This window comes from Oncorhynchus nerka, linkage group LG7 (genome assembly GCF_034236695.1).
Source record: "Oncorhynchus nerka isolate Pitt River linkage group LG7, Oner_Uvic_2.0, whole genome shotgun sequence".
NCBI classification, from domain to species: domain Eukaryota; kingdom Metazoa; phylum Chordata; class Actinopteri; order Salmoniformes; family Salmonidae; genus Oncorhynchus; species Oncorhynchus nerka.
Genome location: NC_088402.1, coordinates 45319080 through 45337152, shown reverse-complemented (window position 1 = coordinate 45337152; position 18073 = coordinate 45319080). Strand labels below are relative to the sequence as shown.

The following is an 18073-nucleotide window of genomic DNA, read 5'->3' as shown; positions in this document are numbered from 1 at the left end:
TGTTTACCTCGTCTCCCGTGCTGGCCCATCCCGATCCCTCTTTGGCGTTCATAGTGGAGGTGGACGTGTCCAAGGCTGGGATAGGAGCTGTGCCCTCTCAGCGCTCGGGTACGCCACCGAAGCTTCACCCCTGTGCCTTCTTCTCAAAGAGGCTCAGCCCGGCGGAGCGAAACTATGACGTGGGGGACCAGGAGATGTTGGCTGTCGTCAAGGCTTTGAAGGTGTGGAGACATTGGCTTGAGGGGGCTAGACACCCTTTTCTCATCTGGACTGACCACCGCAATCTGGATTACATCCGGGTGACGAGGAGACTGAACCCTCGCCAGGCAAGGTGGGCCATGTTTTTCCACCCGTTTTGTGTTTACCCTTTCTTACAGACCAGGCTCCATGAACACGAAAGCAGACGCATTGTCCTGGCTGTATGACACAGAGGAGCGGCCCATGGCGCTGGTAGTGTGGGAGCTGGACACGGACATTGAGCAGGCATTACGTGCAGAGCCCGCTCCCATCCAGTGTCCCGCTAGGCGTCTGTACGTCCCGTCTGCTGTTCGTGACTGGTTGATCTATTGGGCCCACACGTTACCCTCCTCTGGTCATCCTGGGATCGGTCGGACAGTGCCCTGTTTAAGCGGAAGGTACTGGTGGCCTACCTTGACTAAGGACGTGAGGGTTTATGTTTCCTCCTGCTCGGTGTGCTCCCAGTGTAAGGCTCCTAGGCACCTGCCCAGAGGTAAGCTACACCCCTTACCCGTTCCACAGCGGCCTTGGTCGCACCTGTCGGTGGATTTTCTTACTGATCTTCCACTCTCACAGGCAAACACAGCGATCCTGGTTGTTGTGGATCGTTTCTCTAAGTCCTGTCTTCTCCTCCCTCTGCCCGGTCTCCCTACGGCCCTACAGACTGCGGAGGCCTTGTTTACACACGTCTTCCGGCACTACGAGGTGCCTGAGGATGTAGTGTCTGATCGGGGTCCCCAGTTCACGTCTAGGGTCTGGAAGGAGTTCATGGAACATCTGGTTGTCTCGATCAGCCTTACTTCAGGTTTTCACCCCGAGAGTAATGGGCAGGTGGAGAGAGTTAACCAGGATGTGGGCAGGTTTCTGCGGTCCTATTGCCAGGACCGGCCGGAGGAGTGGGCGGAGATGGTACAGAACTCGCTTCGCCACTGCTCCACTAACATCTCTCCCTTCCAGTGCGTACTAGGGTACCAGCCGGTTCTGGTGCCTTGGCATCGGGGTCAGACCGAGGTTCCTGAGGTGGACGACTGGTTCAGGAGTGCGGAGGAGACATGGGAAGCTGTCCGTGTCCACCTTCAGCAGGCCGTGACGCGCCAGAAGAGTAATGCAGATCGCCACCACAGTGAGACCCCGGTGTTCGCACCGGGGGACTGGGTCTGGCTCACCCGAAACCTACCCTGCCGGAAGCTGGGTCCGCAGTTTGTGAGGCCATTTTAAAGTCCAGAGGAGAGTGAACGAGGTATGTTATAGGTTACAGCTTCCCCCCGATTACCGCATTAACCCCTCGTTCCATGTGTCTTTCCTCAGGCCGGTGGTGGCTGACCTGCTCCAGGAGTCTGAGGTGTGGGAGGTTCCTCCGCCACCTCTGAACGTACTCCTTTCGCTCCATACTGGATTTGAGGCACCAGGCAAGGGGCCTTCAGTATCTTTTGGAGTGGGAGGGGTATGGCCCGGAGGAGAGGAGCTGGGTTCCGGTCGAGGATGTGTTGGACCCATCTATGCTGCAGGAGTTCCACCGCCTTCGTCCGGATCGCCCTGCGCCTCGCGGGGGGGGGGGTTACTGTCCCGACTTCCCCCGAAGTTGGTCCCTCTCCTTGTTTGGGCGGCGGTCGAAGTCACCGACTTTCTAGCCATCGCTGATCCTCTTTTCATTTTCCTTTGGTTTTGTCTTGTCTTGTATCACACCTGGTTCCAAACCCATCAATTACATGTTGTGTATTTAACCCTCTGTTCCCCCTTATGTCCTTGTCGGTGATTGTTTGTTTGTAAGCTATGTTCTGGTGTGCAAAGGGTTTTGTACCCACTAGTATTATTTTGTATATTTTGGTTTTGGGATTTTTGTTTAGCACTTATTAAACTGCTCCGTTTATACCAAGTTCGATCTCCTGCCCCTGACTTCTCTGCCACCAGCACGCACCCTCTTACAGACTCGGTACCGGTACCCTGTATATAGCCTCGTTATTGTTATGTACATTTCTTGTCATTTTGTTAACTTTAGTTTATTTAGTAAATATTTGATTAACTCTTTCTTGAACTGCATTGTTGGTTAAGGGCTTTGTAAGTAAGGATTTCACAGTAAGGTCTACACCTATTGTATTCAGCGCATGGGCAATTAACATTTTATTTGATAATGATGGATGGGGAGGGTTAGGGTGGGCACTTAGCGTTGGTGGCGGCTCCGGTGCAGGACGTAGCACCCGCTCAACCCGCGGATCCGGCCATGGAGCCGGGCTGAACGCCGTGCCTGGACTGGGCACCGGCGCAGAGGAAGGCTCCAGCCTTGGAGCGGTACTGGACACCGTGCCTGGACTGGGCATTGGTGCAGGTTGCATTGGACTGGGCACCAGAGCAGAGGAAGGCTCCGGCCATGGAGCAGGACTAGATGCCGTGCCTGGCCTGGACACCGGCGCAGAGGAAGGCTCCTGCCATGGAGCGGGACTGGACACCGTGCCTGGACTGGGCATTGGTGCAGGTTGCATTGGACTGATGACACGCTCCTCAGGACGAGTGTGTGGAGCCGGCACAGGACGCTCCGAGCTGGGGAGGGGCACTGGAAGCCTGGTGAGTGGAGCCGGCACAGGTTGCACTGGACTGGTGACACGCTCTTCAGGGCGAGTGCGGGAGCTGGCACAGGACGCACCGGGCTAGGGAGGCGCACTGGAGGCCTGGTGCGTGGAGCCGGCCCAGATGGCACCGGACTGATGACACGCTCTTCCAAACGCCTGCGCTGCAGCATTCTCCTCGCTAACACCTCTCTCCGATATCCCTCCTTAAATTGCTCCATCGACCCACAGACAGCCTCTGGCTCTCTCCTCGCTCGACTGACCGCCCCTTGTGCCCCCCCCCACCAAAAAATCTTGGGGTTTCTGTGGCCGTGGACCCCGGCATCGTCGCTGTCCTCCTATATTCCTTGGCGACTCCCTCCAGGGAAGGGTCTCGCATCCTCCTAGGATTTCCTCCCATGTCCAACTCTCCTTTATCTCCCAGGCACTCTGATTGGTCCTTGTGTGGTGGGATATTCTGTTACGTTCATGGAAAGGAGCGGACCAAGGCGCAGCATGCGTAGAGTTCCACATACTGTATTACAAATTGAAACTTCACAAAAAGAACAAATGAACGTCCAGTACAGAGCGCACTTAGGCACCAACTGAAAACAATATCCCACAACGCAGGTGGGAACAGTGGACAACTTAAGTATGATCCCCAATTCGAGACGATAATCAGCTGCCTCTAATTGGGGATAATACTTAAGTTGTCCACTGTTCCCACCTGCGTTGTGGGATATTGTTTTCAGTTGGTGGCTAAGTGCGCTCTGTACTGGACGTTAGTTTATTCTTTTGTTGTTTTTGTGAAGTTTCAATTTGTAATACAGTATGTGGAACTCTAAGCAGCTGCGCTCCTTTTCGACTATTACAATCGATTATCATTTACACTAGGCTATGTCTATTTGTCTTTACCTCACTCTCAATTTTCACTATTCTTTTTATTCTGTATATAAGTGGGAGATTAATCAAATTTAGGGATATTAATACTTTCTAAAATAAAAATGTGCCCTACTTGTCATGTAAATGAGTAAGTAATTTTAATAATTTTAAACGCACAACGCGAACTATTCGTTGACTGTGTTTGCAAGGTTTACCAATTTAACCTACTATATTGCTCAATATATCATTACTTCACTCAAGGCAGCGCATAGGCGCCGCCCTGTAGTCTATCTATAAATTCTCAGACGCAATATTTTTCTCAGCTCAGCACGATTCAACTCTTCTCAATCGCCAACTCCACACTCGTGAACGGTAAGAATTCAGCATATAATATGTATACTCTTGTTCTTGTCCGACTGGTGGTAAAAATAAATGTCTACGAATGTAAAACGTCGCTTCAGACTAAATAGTTTTGTTAATCCTATCTGATCTCTTCATCCAACTCAGGAACTAGTCAGAGGACTTGAAATACTTTAATTCATTCTTGGTCTTGTGCATTTGGCTCTGAAGTGCAGTTGTCTATGGGGTAGTTGTCAAACTTTTCATCTGTAAATATAAAAGTCAACATAAGTCACTTTTTACAGTCCACCCTTACAGTAGTACCTTTTTAGGTGTTCTGCATTGATGAAGGATTTTAAAACTTTATAGTTTCATAACTAAAATAATCACATTTGTCATAAGGACAAAAGAGCATGTCCAACACATAGATATAGAACCTAGAATGTTTGCTAAACAATTAGAGCATTATAATTGTGTGCATTATAATTGTTTTGGTCTAAAAGAATCTGAGTTTGTAATATTATTTAACAATAAAGAAACTGACTAAAATACGGGTGTGGCTCACTTTGAATGACTGAGCTGACTGTGGACATGTACACACACGTATTTCCTCACTGTTGGTGCAACCTCTCTTTCTCGAGTCTGGTTTGTCTTTCCTTTTACCCTACTTTCCTCAGTTTTGGACTACATTTTTTCCAAGTTCAGTCATTTCCTCTCTTCTCTCATACCACACCCTTTTTCATTAGCTCTCTTTTACGTTTCCCTTCTATCTAATTCAACCAGGTAAAGTAGGGTCAAATTATCTGTGTGCTCTTTGTATCTGACTTGTGTGTATTTGAATGTATTTTGTGTTCTGTATTTGAGAGAAAAGAACTTAGTAGTGAATCTGTGATCAACTTTTGTTGGTGATTTTATGGATTACTCATGTGAGCATTACTCATTGGAATGGGCAGGGCACATAGTGCTGATTTTCTTCAACATGGCCCATTTTCACACACACACACACATTCCCTCATGAAATATAGTTCCTTTAGCCAACATCTTGTAAACTACAGTATTTGTAAAAAAAACATTATGCCAGACTAAAGATACATGTTAGTCACATGAATGCTTTGCTACCCTGTCATTCAAATGTAATTTCTCTCTCTCTCTCTCTCTCTCTCTCTCTCTCTCTCTCTCTCTCTCTCTCTCTCTCTCTCTCTCTCTCTCTCAGTGCAACCTAACTTAGACCTGCAACCATGCCATCAGACCTGGAACGAGCAATGGAGTCCATGATCACTGTGTTCCACAAGTATGCTGCTAAGGAGGGCAGTGGCAACACTCTGAGCCGCCGTGAGCTAAGGGACCTGATGGAGAACGAGCTCTCTGGCTTCCTCAAGGTGGCCATCTCTACTACTATCTCTACTATGTCTGTGTATCATATGGCACCATAGGGCTCTGGTCAAAAGTTGTGCACTATTTCGGCAATAGGATGCCATTTGGGACGTACAGTATACTACCTGGTTAAATAAAGGTGAAATAAAATAAATAAATATTATCTCTATTACTATTTTGCTATAGAAGCACTCCCTGTTAATTTGATACAGAAAACATGCACATTTATGATTAGGGTCTGGAGTTTTTCCTGATCACGTGACTTGACCAGGAAAAACTCAGGGGACCAGGTCATAAGGCCCAGAGTTTTCCTTGGTCAGGTGGTCCGCAAAAAAGTGTTCCTACTTGTCATGTATCTGCCCAATAAAGAGTAGCGACGTCAACGGTTGTCCCCTAGTACTGTTTGTGAAATTACAGTAGTATTATTAAAACATCCCTGTCTTCCTTTCAGTCTCAGAAGGACCCAGCCACAGTAGACAAGATCATGAAGGATCTGGACTCTAATGGTGATGGAGAGGTGGACTTTGAGGAGTTTGTTTCTCTAGTTGTGGGCCTGTCCATCGCCTGTGAACAGTGCTACCAGATGCACAAGAAGAAGATGGGGAAGTGAGGGATGAAAAGAGGAGAGGAGGAAGGGGCGTGGAGAAAAGACGGGTTCTAATTTTCACTTTTGTAATGATCACACTGTCCATTAAACACAAAGACCAAGGAGTTGTTGTCATTATTTTGTGTGTGTGCATGCATGCATTAGAGAAAGTAGTTATAGATGCAGGTTGTACATGTGTTATACTGTAGCTAGTCTATTGGAATTCAATTAGAGTACAAAATACTGTAGATGTGTGTTTATCTTTGTCTACAAAAAAATGCATAATAGTCTTGGAGGTTTCTTGGACACAGATTAGGCCACAGGAGATTGGTGGCACCTTAATTGTGGAGAACAGGCTCGTGGTAATGACTGGAGCGAAATGAATGGAATGGTAACAAATATATCAAACACATGGTTTCCAGGTGTTTGATGCCATTCAATTTGCTCCATTCCGGCCATTATTATGAACCGTTCTCCTGGAGTAAAAAGCTATTTCAATGGATAATCGCTGTTGAGCTTGTTTTTGTTGTTGTCCATAACTAGGATTAATGTGTGTCTGAGACTGCCATATAAAGACACCATATACCATGTCCTTTCACAGATTTACCTGTGATTTCAGTCTTGTACAGATTACATTTAGATTTTAGTCATTTAGCGAACACTCTTATCCAGAACGACTTAGTCCATACATTATCCATACATTATCGTACTTAGCCACTCCTCAGTAAAAAGCACATGACAGCCCACTTGGATTTTGCCAAAAGGCACCTAAAGAACTCTCAGACCATGAGAAACAAGATTCTCTGGTCTGATGAAACCAAGATTGAACTCTTGAATGCCAAGCGTCATGTCTGGAAGAAATCTGGCACCATCCATACAGTGGAACATGGTGGTGGCAGCATCATGCTGTGGGAATGTTTTTCAGCGGATGGGACTGGGAGACTATCGAGGGAAAGCGGAGCAAGTACAGAGAGATCCTTGATGAAAACCTGCTCAGGACTGAGGCGAAGGTTCACCTTCCAAGAAGACGACCTAAACACACAGCCAAGACAACGCAGGAGTGGCTTAGAGACAAGTCTCTGAATGTCCTTGAGTGGCTCGGACTTGAACCAGATCGAACATCTCTGGAGAGACCTGAAAATAGCTGTCCGTCCAACCTGATCTGCAGAGAAGAAAGGGAGAAATTCCCCAAATACAGGTGTGCCAAGCTTGTAGCGTCATACCCAAGAAGACTTGAGTCTGTAATCACTGCCAAAGGTGCTTCAACAAAGTACTGTGTAAAGGGTCTGAATACTTATGTAAATGTAATTGCTTTTAGAATAAGGCTGTAACGTAACAAAATGTGGAGAAAGTCAAGGGGTCTGAATACTTTCCGAATGCACTGTATGTAACAGAGGCCAACAAAATAACTGTAGGGTGGTTTAATTATAGGACACATAGTGGGCTATATTTTCATGCAATTATTTTCCCACAAGGCCTTTCTCATCGTGTGTCATGGTCTGGTGCAAGTTGAGTAACAAAAGCTGTTATTTCCTCTCTCATTCTCTCTCTTGGCAGGACCTACCCTCTCTTGTTCTCTGAGTATACTTAAGCAGGGCCTACTTTGCTGCCAACCAATGTTATTGGTTACAAGGCAAACAGGGGTGTTGCTAGGTAACTGTGGGTTGAGGGGGAGGTTGCATAAACAGTATAAACACTATATCCACATGAGTTACACGCCCATGTGACACACACAAGGGTTTTAGAATTGGGACTTCTCTCAGGATAATTTCATAACATCCTTTCTACTCACTTTGTGCTATGTGCATTTTACAGAATATTGTAATGCTGTATAATGTACTGTGTTAAATGAGACAACAAAACTACAGTAATTTACATATTCTCAATTTAAGTGAGACAACACTAGATACGTTCCCACTTCCAGGGTGCAAAACTGGTTAAAAATACATAATTTCTTACTGTTTTGCAATTGAAACAAAATATTTTCAACTAGTTTTCCTCAATGGGTTGGAAGTCACTGATCATTGGTTTGAGAGTCTATATGTAAACACATTTTCGGGAAGAAAAAAAATTGGAGAATTTCGATTTCAACTATTTAGATACAATTTCCATTTTGGATAGTTCAATAAAACTAACTTATGTAGTTCCATTTACAATGCCTGTCTCAAAGTACAGTACCAGTCAAAAGTTTAGACACGCCTGCTCATTCAAGGGTTTTTCTTTATTTTTATTATATTCTACATTGTAGAATAATATTGAAGACAATAAAACTATGCAATAACACATGGAATCACATAGTATCTAATAAAATGTTAAACAAATCTAAATATATTTTTTATTTGAGATTCTTCAAAGTAGCCACCCTTCGCCTTGATGACATCTTTGCACACTCGTTGCATTTTCTCAACCAGCTTCACGAGATAGTCACCTGGAATGCATTTCAATTAACAAGGTGTGCCTTGTTAAAAGTACATTTGTGGAATTTCTTCCCTTAATGCATTTGAGCCAAGCAGTCGTGTTATGACAAGGTAGGGGTGGCATATAGAAGACCAAGTCCATATTATGGTAAGAACAGCTCAAATAAGCAAAGAGAAATTACAGTCCATCATTACTTTAAGACATGAAGGTCAGTCAGTACGGAACATTTCAAGAACTTTGAAAGTTTCTTCAAGTGCAGTAGTAAAAACCATCAAGCGCTATGATGAAACTGGCTCCCATGAGGACCGCCACAGGAAAGGAAGACCCAGAGTTACCTCTGCTGCGGAGGATAAGTTCATTAGAGTTACCAGCCTCAGAAATTGCAGCCCAAATAAATGCTTCACAGAATTCAAGTAACAGACACATCTCAACATCAACTGTTCAGAGGAAACCGTGTGAATCAGGCCTTCATGGTCGAATTGCTGCAAAGAAACCACTACTAAAGGACACCAATAAGAAGAAGGGACTTGCTTGGGCCAAGAAACACGAGCAATGGACATTAGACCAGTGGAAATCTGTCCTTTGATGAGTCCAAATTTGAGATTTTTGGTTCCAACCGCCGTGTCTTTGTGAGACGCACAGTAGGTGAACGGATGATCTCTGCATGTGTGGTTCCCACCGTGAAGCATGGAGGAGGAGGTGTGGGGGTGCTTTGCTGGTGATGCTGTCAGTGCTGTCAGTGATTTAGCATGGCTACCACAGCATTCTGCAGCGATACACCATCCCATCTGGTTTGCGCTTAGTGGGACTATAATTTTTCTTTCAACAGGACAATGACCCAACACACCTCCAGGCTGTGTGAGGGCTATTTGACCAAGAAGGAGAGTGATGGAGTGCTGCATTAGATGACCTGGCCTCCACAATCACCCAACCTCAACCCAATGGAGATGATTTGGGATGAGTTGGACCGCAGAGTGAAGGAAAAGCAGCCAATAAGTGCTCAACATATGTGGAAATTGTTGGAAAAACGTTCAAGACTGTTGGAAAAATGTTCCAGGTGAAGCTGGTTGAGAGAATGCCAAGAGTGTGCAAAGCTGTCAAGGCAAAGGGTGGCTACTTGGAAGAATCTTAAATATACAATATATTGTTTAACACTTTTGGGTTACTACATTATTCCATGTGTTGTTTCATGGTTTTGATGTCTTTGCTATTATTTTACAATGTAGAAAATAGTAAAATAAAGAAAAACCCTTGAATGAGCAGGTGTGTCCAAACTTTTGACTGGTACTGTATGTCTAATTGATTAAAAACAAGTACAAGATTTGGCACTGACCAAAGTTCTTATCTTCTCTATTCTGGAATAATGGCGATCAGGCCACAGTTCCATATTTGACCACTAGATGTCAGGAGAGTATGGCAATCCTACTGTTAAACTCGGAGCTATTGCATTGTTGTATGGAAGAAAACTAATTTAAAAAGGGAGGGACTACAAGAATGAGTGCAACGAGAAACCAGTTTTCATATTCTGTTGCAGAAGGATTTGCTGAGATGTGCCTTAATAAATACGACCCAGGTAATTTGTTACTGTCAACCCTCACATACACAAACAACCACATAACACTGCTGCTTACATTAACCTCTACTGTGTGCTCTTCCTTTTGTATTGTCTGTCCTTCAAAGACAAAAACGTTTAGATTGAGAGAAGGTGTTGGGGAGAGGGCAGCAGAGGGAAAGAAAGGCAGAGAGGAGGTCCACAGGGGAGGTCAGTCAAGTCAAATGAAAAATCTAATTGTATTTGTCACATGGTCCAAACACAACAGGTGTACACTTTACCGGGAAATGCTTACTTTACGAGCCCTTTCCCAACAATGCAGAGTTAAAAAGTAGAAAATAGTAACACAATAAACAATAATGAGGCTATATACAAAGGATGTCGCAATATGTACTCCTATGCTATATCTCATCATGGTTACACAAACATATTTGAAGATGAAGACGTTTGTGTTCTCATGTGATAAGTTGATCATATGTGTGTGGATGTGCGACTGCTGTTTATTTATCTAATTCTCCTATTTATGAGCACTGGGTAATAAAGGCCTGGGTTGTGTGTGTGCGTGCCTGTGTGTCAGTGGGACTCTTGTTGTTTCCTACAGAATCTTACACACTTGGGACCCTGGGACTGAATATGGCAACTGGATCCTGGACTTTCTGACGGGCCGACCCTAGGTGGTGAGGGTTGGTAACAACACGTCTGCCACGCTGAACCTCAAAACGGGGGCCCGTCAGTGGTGTGTGCTTAGTCCCCTCCTGCAGTCCCTGTTCACCCACGACTGTGTGGCCACGCACGACTCCAACACCATCGTCAAGTTTGCTGATGACACGCCGGTGGAAGGCGTGATCACTGACGACAATGGGGCAGCCTACAGGGAGGAGGTCAGAGACCTGACAGAGACCTCTCCATCAACGTCAGCAAGACAAAGGAGGTGATCGTGGACGACATCAACAGGGCTGTGGTGGAGTGTGTCGAGATCTTCAAGTTCCTTGGTGTCCATGTCACCAAGAACTTAACATGGTCTTCTCACCCCAGCACAGTTGTGAAGAAGGCGTGACAGAGATTTGGCATGGCCCCTCAGATCCTCAAAGAGTAATAGAGCATTGAGAGCATCTTGGCTGGCTGCATTACTGCTTGGTATGGCAACTTCACCACCCTCGATCACAAGGCTCTGCAGAGATTGGTGCGGACAGCCCAGTGCATCACTGGGGCCAAGCTCCCAGCCATCCAGGACCTCTATACCAGGTGGTGTCAGAGGAAGGCACCAAAAATTGTCAAAGGACCCAGCCACCCAAGCCATAGACTGTTCACTCTGCTACCGCACGGCAAGCAGTACCAGAGCACTGACTCACACGGACTCTATGCACACTTACTGGACACACACACACACACACACACACACACACACACACACACACACACACACACACACACACACACACACACACACACACACACACACACACACACACACACGCTGCTACTTTGTTTATTATCTATCCTGATTGCCTAGTTATTTTTACCCCAACCTACAAGTACATATTACCTCAACTATCTCATACCCCTGCACATTGACTTGGTACTGGTACTCTAAGGCCAAGGGGGTATTCAGTGTTAATTTTTTTGTTTACATTTTTATTTAGCCTTTATTTAACTAGGCAATTCAGTTAAGAACAAATTCTTATTTACAATGACGGCGTAGGAACAGTGGGTTAACTGCCTTGTTCAGGGGCAGAACGACAGATGTTTACCTTGTCAGCTCAGGGATTCGATCCACCAACCTTTCGGTTACTGGCCCAACGCTCTCCATGCCAATCTTATAATCTTATAGTTACCAAAGATACTTGAAAGTTAGACCATTAAATTGGATCCTATTGTATCGGAGGCTCATGCTATCTTGAAGACATGTTGAATTAAGGACGAATTCCAAGGAGGAATATATACAATGTATACACGTACAGACAAATGCAGAAATCCAAGATAGTACACATAATGCATCCTTGATTAAACCACTGACCATACGCACGCACACATCCATGCACACAAACACATTTATGCACACACGCACACACATGATGACCACATGATGAGACTGCATTGGTTGCAATAATGGTAGAGATGGGCCTGACGCTCAGATGTTCATAATTATGTTCAGTCAGGCGTCTGTCTGACTCATTTGCTCAGGGTCATGTCAGTGATTCACAATCACCACCTCAGAAATGTGGAATTAAATCGCTGTGGAGGAAGAGAGGACCCACTCACTACCAGTGAGTCAGGAGGAGCTTCATTTGCAGAACTTAACTAGAACTAGTACACACACACACACACACACACACACACACACACACACACACACACACACACACACACACACACACACACACACACACACACACACACACATTCAGCTTCCTCACTGAGTCACACACACACACGAGTGATTTGAAGGAGAACCAGCCCCACACAGTAATCTAGATGCACATTTTTAGGAATAAAAGCACGCAGGGAGTTGTGGGAGTGGTACATAAAGCATGCACTCACTGTCTTTCTCTGTCTCCAACTCAAGCGTTACATTAAAAGAGCCAAGGCCTGACAAATTACTCTGACTCAAAACAATAAACTCTTGGAATCTTTCAACTGTGTGTGGGACAGTGTTTCTATTATTCTTCTTACAAGCTTTAGAAAAGCGTCACAAGATGACGTTGATTATCATTTCTCAAAGCAACAAAGGAAGAGCACGGGACAGAGACTCTGCCTAGGCGTGTTTTTTTGTGTGTGTGTGTGTGTGTGTGTGCGTGTGCGCGCGTGTGTGTGTGTGTGTGTGTGTGTGTGTGTGTGTGTGTGTGTGTGTGTGTGTGTGTGTGTGATGTAATGGCATATACAGTATTTTAGTGCAAGTAAAACCAGATATTAATGTATTAATGTGAAGAAGAGCTACAATACAGAAATTATATAAGATGTGTTTTTGATTAAAAGTGTTTTCTTCTCAGTAAATACAGTAGTATTATGGTATAGTAACTCAATTACATTATTTATACATATTGTAAACGATTTATCCTCCAGTGAATCCAGCCCATGCCTCCTAGTTGAAAGATGTTTGGTCAAGTTGTGAAGCAATTCCTATAAATGCATCTACAAATGGTGACTGAAGTTAATTGTGACCAAGGAAACCGCAGGCTTTTGGGACATGTTGTAATTATATAAATGATACTGCATGACTCACTCAGACAAGCAGGGCTGTGAAGCTATGTTCATTTCCCTCTGTTAAACACATATCCAGCCCTAGGCTTGTGTCCCAAATGGCACCCTATTCCCTTTATAGTGCTTTTGACCAGGGCCCATCAGAAGTATTGCACTATGTAGGGAATAGGGTGTCGTTTGGGACGAAATCCCGTAGCGAAATTTTATTCTAGATCTGCTGTCTTAACACACCTAAATAAGTTTCATGTGTTCTCATATAGTCAACTTTACAATTGGCTACTTTTACTGTGCAAATGGAACTCATATTATACTGCATCTACAGTATGACTGTGCTTATCCATAAGTACTATGTAGTGCAAGTCTGTAGGACACTACGCTGTATGTGAACTTTAAACAACCAGTACACAGTATCAATAACGTGTTGTCAATAACACAGTATCAATAACGTGTTGTCAGTAACACAGTATCAATAACGTGTTGTCAATAACACAGTATCAATAACGTGTTGTCAATAACACAGTATCAATAACGTGTTGTCAATAACACAGTATCAATAACGTGTTGTCAATAACACAGTATCAATAACGTGTTGTGAATAACACAGTATCAATAACGTGTTGTCAATAACACAGTATCAATAACGTGTTGTCAATAACACAGTATCAATAACGTCTTGTCAATAACACAGTATCAATAACGTGTTGTCAATAACACAGTATCAATAACGTGTTGTCAATAACACAGTATCAATAACGTGTTGTCAATAACACAGTATCAATAACGTGTTGTCAATAACACAGTATCAATAACGTGCTGTCAATAACACAGTATCAATAACGTGTTGTCAATAACACAGTATCAATAACGTGTTGTCAATAACACAGTATCAATAACGTGTTGTCAATAACACAGTATCAATAACGTGTTGTCAATAACACAGTATCAATAACGTGTTGTGAATAACACAGTATCAATAACGTGTTGTCAATAACACAGTATCAATAACGTGTTGTCAATAACACAGTATCAATAACGTCTTGTCAATAACACAGTATCAATAACGTGTTGTCAATAACACAGTATCAATAATGTGTTGTCAATAACACAGTATCAATAACGTGTTGTCAATAACACAGTATCAATAACGTGCTGTCAATAACACAGTATCAATAACGTGTTGTCAATAACACAGTATCAATAACGTCTTGTCAATAACACAGTATCAATAACGTCTTGTCAATAACACATTATCAATAACGTCTTGTCAATAACACATTATCAATAACGTCTTGTCAATAACACATTATCAATAACGTCTTGTCAATAACACATTATCAATAACATCTTGTCAATAACACATTATCAATAACGTCTTGTCAATAACACATTATCAATAACATCTTGTCAATAACACAGTATCAAAGACATACTAGCTGGCAGATTCAATGTTAGCGTCACCCATTTGCATTACGAACAAGTTACAAAAGTAGGCCTGTTTGGCAGACAATAATACATTATGGGCTTTAATACTTCGCAATCAAAATAATTCTTAAGCAAATCCCATCTTTGGTCAACCTACAATACAACTAAAAGGCTGCTGGTCAAAAGCTCAAGGTAAACTTGATGTAAATGCATTGCTTAACCTATAGTGTGAGAAGGGCAGTGAATTGTTCTAAATGTATTGTATTGCATCTAAAGTCTTGGGAATTAATGGTTGGATATAATGCAAGGATTTAGACCATGTCAGGTGCACCAAGCTAAACATCCACTCTTATGCAATGTGGTGTAAATATTGAGACAATTAACACTATCAGGTAACATGATAAATGAATGATAAGTGAACGAAGAGGAAAGTAACAGTTAATGTACCAGAGAAAGAGAGAGGGGGGAAGAGAATTTAAGGACCAAGATAAAGGGAGGGATAGAGGGTGTGGATGTGTATAAAACACATCCCTCTCTCCATCAGTCTCTCACTATCTCACTCTCTCCATATACACTCACTTTCTACTTTGCTTTCTCATTCTTCGTACATCTCGGTGAGTAGAAAATGTAATCTTGTTTCTCTTAACTGGGCGGGTCTGATGTTTAAACTTCAACGCTACTCCAGAGTTTTTAAATGTAATCCCTGTTAAGTATGTTTTAATTTGTGCACTTCGTATTTTTCTCTTGATATTTTCTCACTTGAAAACAAAATGTACTCAGTAGTTGTAATGCGTCATCTCTGGAGGGAAAAAACAATATATCAACAGTTTTTGGTTCTCCTATTCTCATTCCCTTTTCCTTGCTCTCCCTTCTTTCATTCATTCTCTGTCTCATCTGGCTAACGTTACCTTGGCTCGACCCTTTCCTCCCTCAGCCACACCCTAAATAGCAGGGGCACAACATTAAAGAAGTGACTCTCTTGGGGATAACACACCGCATATGGAAAATTAGTAATCCACAGATGGGATTTGCCCAGACCTTAACCTGTTTCCTCATCAGGAGTCATGTGAATTACCAGGAGAGCAGGATCGTTGCCATAACAGTGCCTGTGTATTTCACCATAGAACATGTGGTAGAGACCATGGCTGCCTCCCAAATGGCACCCTATTCCCTATATAGTACACTACTTTGTTTTGACCAGGGCTATGTAGGAAATATGGTTCTACCATGGGCTCTGTGGAAACCAGGGTTTATTTTGATCCCTCTTCATGGAAAATACAGAGAAAAACACAAGAGACAAAAGCTATGATGAAAAAGCTACAGTATGATGCAAAACAAAAACCATATGCTGTCAGTGAATTCATTGAAATGGTTTAATGCCCCACAGATGTCCAGAAACATTATTTATTTAGTGCTTCTAATAGGTTGTGTGTCCCTCTGTTTCCCCTTTAACTATAGTTACCATGTCTGGGATCCAGCAGGCCATGTCTCTCCTCATCGCCTCCTTCCACAAGTACTCTGGGAAGGAGGGAGACAAGTTCACCCTCAGCAAGGTTGAGCTGAAAGAGCTGCTCCAGGCTGAACTAGGGGAGATGCTGGGGGTGAGTGAGACTGAGCAAGTCCTAATGATCTGGGATCAGATTGCTTGTTGCACTACAGCAGGAGTGTCAATTCCTGGAGGGCCGTCCCATTGGGCACAGACGTCGGTTTAGTTATGATATACATTTGGTTGAGTTGTCAACTAATGTGAATTCAATGTGAAATCAACAAAAAGTGTTACCATGTCATTGGGTTAAAAGTTGGGTGAAAAAAATATTAAATTCCCTTTTGTTGATTTAAAAAAAAAAAATCAGTTTTCCACATTGATTCAACATCATCACATTTCATTTAGGGGTTGAAATGACGTGGAAACAACGTTGATTCAACCAGTTTTTGCCCAGTGGGGTGTGTCTGCTGATTTTTGTTATTTCCTTTATATTTGTGTCCAATGAAGACCTAGACAACTAGGTGAGGGCCCTGACACCCCTGCACTAGATACTGCACTGTTGCAGTATCTAGTGTTGTTCGTTAGGGTAAGTAAGCATTTCACTGTAAGGTCTACACCTGTTGTATTCGGCTCATGTGACTAATACCATTTGATTTGATTTGATGCTGGATCAGTTCTCTCTCTTCAGAGATCCATTGCGCTGGGCAGAATAGGAAAGCTGGAAAGATGGGGTCCATTTTTTGAATACAGCTCAAATAAACAATGCTTGCTAACTCCAGCAATGGCATCCCAAAATATTGAAACTCAAAGATTTATCTCACCATTGGCCAGAAATACAGCAATGTCTCGCCATGATCAAAATAAACGGATAGATAAACCAAGACACTTTCTTCTGCATTCTCTCTGTTTGCAGAAAGCCAGTGACAAGTCAGCAGTGGACAGAATCTTCAAGGACCTGGACTCTAACAAAGACAACACTGTCGACTTCAAGGAGTATGTCACTCTGGTGTCCTGCCTCACGGTGATGTGCAATGACTTCTTCATAAAGAAGTAAGAGCACTTTCGCCACCTAGCGGCCGTCGTGCAAAACTGCAGGAGGAGACTTCCATTTTCTCTCCACGAAACAGAGATTTCACGGGAGGGAGATACACTTGGAGGACAATGACATGCAAACACAGTGAAGCAGTGTAGAGCAGTAATATTACAGTAATAGATAATAGTCAGGTTGAATCTGTGAATGTGTCCTTGTCATGCAAATCCATTGAGGTCCATTGATAAACAAATGAGATCAATAAACAAATTAGATGAGTATGTTCAGTCTACCCTGGTCTGGTGTCATTTTTGTGTGCTGCTGTCACTTCGAGGTTTTGTTTAAAGTTGTGATTATAATTCCTCATGAACTCAATAGATATTAGATCATTGATTTAATGATTGATTTAATTCAAATTGATTTAATTGTTCCTTCAACCAAAAGTTGAACAATTATGTCTTGATTATTTTTCCAGAAGGAACTTCAGTTGTGGCAAGTCGGATTAGATAAAGGTAAAGGTATGCAATCAGTGGCCAGTTTATTAGGTACATCCATCTAGTACCGTGTCGGACCCCCCTTTGCCTGCAGAACAGCCTGAATTCTTTGGAGCATGAATTCTACAAGGTGTGTTGTTCAAACGTTGCTTAATTTGTATCAAGGGACCTAACATCTGCCAGGAAAATTATTCAGTTACTCCTGAGTCAGTTATTCCTGACTCTGCCATCAGCATGACTTGATTTATTAGGATCCCTATTAGCCGACCTCAATGGCAACAGCTAGTCCTACTGAGGTCTGACACATAACGAAAAAGACATTACAGACAACAACAAAAAATACTTTACAATTTACATACATTTAAAAACATGAACATGTACTGTGTGTGCATCTATCAGTTACACATACATATGTCAGTACACACACACACAACAAGTAGGTCACATGGGGGAGGCGCATTGTGCCGTGAGGTGTTACTTTATTTGTTTTTTGAAACCAGGTTTGCTGT

General features: G+C 43.2%; 2 protein-coding genes across 2 annotated transcripts; both read left to right on the top strand.

Annotated features, from left to right (window-relative positions):
• Positions 1–3925: 3925 nt before the first annotated feature.
• LOC115132763 (protein S100-A1-like) lies at positions 3926–6086 on the top strand. The gene is made up of 3 exons (XM_029665503.2): positions 3926–4034; positions 5215–5380; positions 5827–6086. Exons 2-3 carry the CDS (start codon positions 5240–5242, stop codon positions 5983–5985), a joined length of 300 nt encoding a protein of 99 aa, XP_029521363.1. The 5' UTR covers positions 3926–4034; positions 5215–5239; the 3' UTR covers positions 5986–6086.
• An 8977-nt stretch (positions 6087–15063) lies between these two features.
• On the top strand, positions 15064–17360 carry LOC115132762 (ictacalcin-like). Its single transcript, XM_029665502.2, has 3 exons — positions 15064–15168; positions 16013–16155; positions 16954–17360. The coding sequence occupies exons 2-3, from the start codon at positions 16018–16020 to the stop codon at positions 17092–17094; spliced, it is 279 nt and encodes a 92-aa protein (XP_029521362.1). The 5' UTR covers positions 15064–15168; positions 16013–16017; the 3' UTR covers positions 17095–17360.
• The last annotated feature ends 713 nt before the right edge of the window (positions 17361–18073 follow it).

Bases quoted from the DNA above. Each gene is read 5' to 3' on its own strand.
- LOC115132762 (XM_029665502.2), top strand. From the start codon at position 16,018: ATGTCTGGGATCCAGCAGGCCATGTCTCTCCTCATCGCCTCCTTCCAC. The intron at 16,156-16,953 runs GTGAGTGAGACT...CTCTGTTTGCAG, and splicing joins AACTAGGGGAGATGCTGGGG to AAAGCCAGTGACAAGTCAGC.
- LOC115132763 (XM_029665503.2), top strand. From the start codon at position 5,240: ATGCCATCAGACCTGGAACGAGCAATGGAGTCCATGATCACTGTGTTC. The intron at 5,381-5,826 runs GTGGCCATCTCT...TCTTCCTTTCAG, and splicing joins AGCTCTCTGGCTTCCTCAAG to TCTCAGAAGGACCCAGCCAC.